The sequence below is a fragment of the Platalea leucorodia genome (assembly GCF_965183815.1).
Source record: "Platalea leucorodia genome assembly, chromosome: 7".
Taxonomy (NCBI): Eukaryota; Metazoa; Chordata; class Aves; order Pelecaniformes; family Threskiornithidae; genus Platalea; species Platalea leucorodia.
Genome location: NC_138829.1, coordinates 62885099 through 62891248, shown reverse-complemented (window position 1 = coordinate 62891248; position 6150 = coordinate 62885099). Strand labels below are relative to the sequence as shown.

Below are 6150 nucleotides of genomic sequence, written 5' to 3'. Positions count from 1 at the left end.
TTACAGTAAATGGATTTGCCTCCTCTCTCCCCTCCCTGTTTAAGGCATCAAATGATATCCCTACAAAGTGCTTATTCAAACTGGCAGATCTCTTACATGTGTTAAGGACTAGAAATATATTGAATTTGACACAGTCTTCATTCTGATAATATTGCTTGATAGTGGGTTTCTGAAACAAGGTCAAGGCTAAAAGCAGGACTACTTGACTCATTTTGGGTTTTATATAGGTGAGTGTAACTGATGTCAGTAAAGCTTCAGCTCCAGCCTAAGTCTCCCACTGGAAACCTTCTCCTTAGACTATGAGGAGGGGTATTTACAGTCTGAACTATGCTTTTGTCAACATGCAAGTCAGCATAAGACAGTGCCCATTGCTGGAAAAATCAGTGCCACCTTTCCAAGTGCCTTCAATTTCTCATTTTTACCAGCGTACCTTGTCATTGGCAGAAGCATTTGTGTGACTATACATTGAGCCACAACAGGGACTCACCTAAATTAAAGCTCATCAGTTTTTTTCTGATCTGGTTCACTATCTGGTCCCACAAACTCTTGTATAGGCACAAAAGAAAGTGCCATGTAGGGTCAGAAAAAATGTGGCCAAGGGCAGCAAACAGACCAGACTTGTGTGGTAGTGCTTGATAATGCTTGTTTAAAGGGTGCCTGAAACTAAGTCCTGATTCTACTCTGATTATGTCTCCTGGACAAAACTCCCTTTGATTTCTGTAGGTATTGTGTCTGAGAGAGGCCTGGCAGCCTTGGTCCTTGATGGTTCCTTTGAGAAGCAGATAGGGTGTTGAATAAATAGAGTAATGTGGTATTATACACAGATTTATCTTAAATAGTTCATAATGCTGTTAGATAGCCATGAATTAAATTAGAAACTATATCTGCTTGTCTGGTCTGAGGATGAAAGATTAGACTGGCCTTGACTCTGGAAGATAGAAGAGAATGGTATAAAAAAAAAAAAAAAACCAAAAAAAACCCCAAACATAAAGCAGGTGTTGGTTGGAGCTTTCACTTCTCTTGGCGGTGCCGGAAGGTAGACTTCTGTCATGATGTTGGTTGGTTTTTTTCTGCTGCTATCTCCCTCCCATTCTCTCAGAACTGGAAAGGAGATAAAAATCCCGCCCTTCTACCTGTGATTCTGAATCAGCTCTCCTAACCCCTTGGCTGTGTGCCCGGCAAAACCCCAGAGACAAATTCCCTGTCAAAGCCAAGCACCCTGTGGCTTGTCTCTATTATCTAAGTGAGGATATACAAGTCCAGAAGAGGATGGGAAGGGAGAGGTACCTGGTCCAATGCAAACAGTGATTTCCTCTTGTATACTAATGTTTTAATAATGGTTTGAGAGAGATAGGGATTTGTGAAGATGTTTGAATTCAGTCTGTGTGCAGGAACAAAAACAGAGCCTGTTGCAATTGCATTTGTAACTGTTTAAATATCAAATAAATATACCCAACTTCACCTGCACAATATAGAAGCACATTCAAATACGTGCTTGTAGGAAGTCACTGCAGTTCCCACCAAAATGTTGAGACTACAGTGCCACCTGCAGTGTTCTCACCCCTGTCCTCAGGGGACAGAGGTCAGCAGGGCCATGATCTACTGCATCGTTATCTGGGGTACTGACAGGCCAAGAGCAAGCATTGCATGGTGCCCTACAAGCGTGTCTCTCGGTGACCTAGAGCAAAAAGTTTTGTCCTGGTTTTAAGGCTTTTCCTAGCTGAGGATGAGTAGGCAAAATTTGCTTTACGTCTTTGAATTTCCTGGCTTTCTTCACCTCACGCTTCACAAAATACCTGATGTCTATATCAATAGCATAATGATGCATGGCCTGTTGCAGCTTATTTCTAGAATGTGCTTGCTTTTTATTTGCTTGGTGTGGCTTAATGGGAGAACTTACGTAAAGCAATTTGTTTTATTGCTTACATCACTCACTGGAGAAGCTATCAACAGATACTTGCATCACCCACCCATGACATCCTCCCCGGTTAATACAATGCAGTGCAACATTGTGACCCACCCCCCCCAACTTATTCTTCAGCTCCGCTTCTGTATAGATATTTTTAATTGCAGAGTGGGGTGAAATTCCTCGCTCTGGACATGTGCCAACGCTTCTAAACACCACTACGCTACCCCTGCAGTAACTAGATCCGAGGAACACACGCTCGGTTACTTGTACCCGAGGGAGCCCCTCGTGCTGTCATGAGACAGACTGGAGAGGTCTGACTTGGTATATCTTTCTGCTCACTTTGCCAGAGGGTAAATGGCACCACAAGACAACACAACAAAATCCCAGACCCGATATATATCTATTTTTTTAATCACACTCAATTTGAAACACTCATTTAGTCTTAAAGAGTTTTATTAGCTCTAAAAATAGGTTCTTAAATATTTTCCAAGGTTGACTAAAATATGAAAAACAACTATATAATCAGTGTTTAAAATAAACCACAGTTTGTTATAACTGAGACCCATTCAGTGGAATAACATTTATCAAGAATAATAGCATATAGGGAATTGTACAGCCTCAACAAATCCACAGACAGTATTTCTCTGATTGCTTTCAAACTGACCGGTTGCAGAGTCTATTCTTCTGTTGTCCAACAGAATTCCTACCAGCACGAACACTGTGAAAGAGTGGAACCCGGTCTTTGGGTGAAGAAGCTGTGAGGTTTCTATGGAAAATAAAGAACTGGTCTATTGGTGTACTCCTTTTTATACTTTCTTATTGTTTAAGTGAAAACTTTCATAAATAGCCTTGCATAAATAATAATCTCAAAAGTTTTAAAAAGTTCCCACCATCAGTTGGGCATGACTAAACAATCTCTGGTGTCTCACTGCTTAAACTGTTTCTGCAATTATTCTGGAATACAAGAATCTTTAATGTCTCTTACTGTAAGAGCAGATCATGGATTTTCGGTTAGAGTTAAGCTGCAGTGGAAGATTTGGCAGTTAAGTGAAATGCATGTTACAGCTGATGCCATTTTTTTTTTATTGGAATAACTGCAAAGATTAAGCTGTAGTGCAGGTAGGGCTTGAGTCATGCTTTTATCGTTGTATCTCTTGGCCTGATACAAACTGTATTATTAAAAACGGTAGCTCAAGCTGATTCTGTACTTTGTTTATCTACAACCAAGCTTCGCCAAATATCAGGTAGCCTGGTGAAAAAAATGTAGTTGAAGGCTGTGTACATACAGGCACTGCTAATTACTTTCAATGACTGTCAAATGAACATTGGTACTAACAGATTTCTCAGTATGCCTTTAAACAAAGCACTTATCTATGCATAAGAAAAAGCACTACGCAAAGCAGAGTTAATGCAACACGTTAATCTGTGTGTTGGTTTAGTTTGGTTTGGTTTTGTTGCTTTTTTTTTTTTTAAAAGAGGCGATTTATCACCCCTTTTTGTTGCCAAAAGGAACCGCAGTACTGTCCAAAAGCTTGTGCCCTGGGAGATCCCAGTGTCAGTTTCAGTGGTATTGACACCTCTTTTCCTCCGTAGCGTTTAAATGATCAGCAGCTTTAGTCTCAGGGACTGTTTGCCTGTAAAGGAGCCGGGTGTATTTGGAAGTGACAGCCAGTATAACCCACCATCTGACTTTGCAATGCTGAGAAACTGTTCAGGAGATAACTGATTCACCCTGTGGAGCGTGCGCCCTGGTGTTTCGCTCGCACAGAGACTGTCCGGAGCAGCCTATGCTACAGTGGGGATAGCCTGGGGAACCGTGGGATTAAAAGGCCCAGCAAGAAAACCTTCGGAGGGAAGCAGGCGGCAGGACTGAAGGAGCAAGCAATCCCAGACGTGAATGAAACACAAACACGCTGTGGGTTTCTCTTCCTTAGATAAAAGCACCGGCGAGCCAGCCTAAACGCTGCCCGCGGATGACTAGTTAGAACAAGTTTAAACTCCAGAGCTAAAATTGAGATGTTTCCTCCGCGCGGCTGCCTCCTGCACCGGCAGCCTTCTCGCCTACCCCGCACCTGCCCGCGCCACCCTCCGCTCCGCCCGCCCCGCTCCCGCACCGGGCTTCTGCCGCGCTGCCCGGCGGGCGGAGACCCCCGCCACGGCCCGCTGCGGCCGGGAGCCGGGCCGCGGCCCGCCCTCCCTCTGCCCGGCGCTGCGGGGCCCGGCGGGGCGGGCGGGCGCTACACGAGGGACTCGCAGACGGGCAGCGAGTCCGAGTCCTGGCTGTGCATGGAGCTCAGCCCCGTGTCCGAGTCCTCGTCGTTCTCGGCGCGGTCCTTGCGCAGCGCCCGCGCCTGCTCCACCCAGCCGGCCGCGCTGCCCCCCGCCGCCGGCCGCCCCCCGCCCGCCGCCCCCCGCGGCTCGGCCGGCGCCTCCGCCACGTCCAGGGTGCCCAGCGTCTCCAGCAGGCGCTGCAGCTCCCGCTCCTTGTCCTCCCACGCCCGCTGCGTGTAGTCCAGGTCGGTTTTGATGGCCTCCAGGTCCGTGCTCAGCTTGAGGCCGATGTAGAGGCTGGTGCTCAGCTGGGTCTTCACCCGCTCGTGCTCCAGGTGCAGCTCGCCGCCGCCGCTCAGCTCCGTCGTGTCGCAGTCCGTCTCGGCCAGGCCGGGCCCCACCGCCAGCTCCAGCTCCTCCCGCCGCCGCTTCATCCAGCGCTCGTTGAGCTCCTCCTGGATCTCGGCGGCCAGGTGCTCCAGCAGCTCCTCCTGCTGCGCCCGCTGCTCCTGCAGCTGCAGCACCTCCTCGCACTTCTTGGCGTAGTCCTCCTCGGGGCGGCCGGCGGCGGGCTGGGCCGCCCCGCCCGGCTCCCGGCCCGGCTCCGGCTCCCCGCCGCCGGCCCCCACCAGGTAGGTGTCCTGCACGTAGTTGACGCCGTGCCGCTTCATGCGGTCCAGGTGGATCTTGGCCTCGTACCTGTCGATCTCCCGGTCCAGCTCGCGGAGGCGCTGGATCTGCTGCCGGATGGTGTGGTCCTGCGAGAGCACCAGGTGCACCAGCGTCTCCATCCTCTCCGCCGCCGAGGCCTCCCGGGCCAGCGGCTGCTGCCGCTTCTTGTTGATCTTGGCCAGCTTGCGGAAGGCTTTCCTCACCACCCGCCGCTGCCGCTCCTGCGTGAGCGCCAGGCTGGCGCGGGCCGCCCCCAGGCCGTGGCCGGGGCGCTCCTTGCTGAGCACCACCCGCGCCTCGGCGCTGCGCGGCCCCGCGTTGGGCAGCGAGGCCTCGCTGCGCACCAGCACGAAGCGCACGTTCTCCTGCTCGTCCCCCCACGCCACCCAGAGCCGCAGGATCTTCGTCTTGTTGGGCAGGATCCGCTCGAAGCCGCGCCACTTCTCCACGATGCAGTAGGAGTGCGGCGGCCCCGACAGCATCCCGCCGCCGGGCTCGGGCAGCGCCGGCCGCTGCCGCCGGTGGTGGCTGTCCTCCAGCAGCACCCGCACCACGTCCGAGCAGGTGGTCCGCCGGGAGAGCCCGGAGATCAGCTTCTCCTCCTGGCAGATCCACACCGAGATCTTCCGCTCCTCGGGCTCCATCGGGGGCGGCGGCGGGCGGGCGGGCGGCTGGGGCCGCCGGCTCAGGGCTGGCCGGGCAGCCGCTCCATGGGGAGCGCTCAGGGGAGGCGCGGCGCGGCCGGGATGCCTCCCCGCCCGCGGCTCCCCGCCCGTGCGCTCCGCCGGCCGCTCCACCCCTTCCTGCCCGGTGCGGCGGCCCGCCGGGAGGGGCCCGGCCCGCCGCGGCACCGAGCCCGCCGCGGCAGCGAGCCCGCCGCGGCTCCCGCCCGCGCTCTGCCGGGCCCCGCCGCCGCCGCCGGGTTTTCCTCTCCCACCACGTGGGCGCCCCCCGCGGCTCACGCCCCGGCGGCGGCCGCCGGCCCCCCGGCACTCCGCGGCGAGATCCGCCGGCGCGGAGACTTCAAGGCAGGCGGGTCGCCGTCGCCTCTGCCTCCCCCTCCCTGCCCTGCCTCTGCCGCGGCCGAGCGGCGTCGAGGGAGCTTCCAAAGTGCCGAGGGACGGGAGCGAACCCCGCAGCTTCAAAGGGAGAGCCAGGACTCGTGAGGAATTTCCAGTTTTAGTACATCATCCGCCTGTAATTAGGAAATTCATGTTTGTAAAGCACTTCGCAGACGAAATATGCAAAGGACGGGAATGTCTAAGTGTTATTAAAATACTAGCTGAGCCAGATTTTAA

At 53.3% G+C, this 6150-nt stretch overlaps 1 protein-coding gene across 1 annotated transcript; it reads right to left on the bottom strand.

The window, feature by feature from the left end:
• Positions 1 to 4146: 4146 nt before the first annotated feature.
• RASSF10 (Ras association domain family member 10) lies at positions 4147 to 5496 on the bottom strand (the record flags this gene model as incomplete). Its single annotated transcript, XM_082316646.1, has 1 exon — positions 4147 to 5496. The coding sequence occupies one exon, from the start codon at positions 5494 to 5496 to the stop codon at positions 4147 to 4149; it is 1350 nt and encodes a 449-aa protein (XP_082172772.1).
• Between the last annotated feature and the right edge of the window lie 654 nt (positions 5497 to 6150).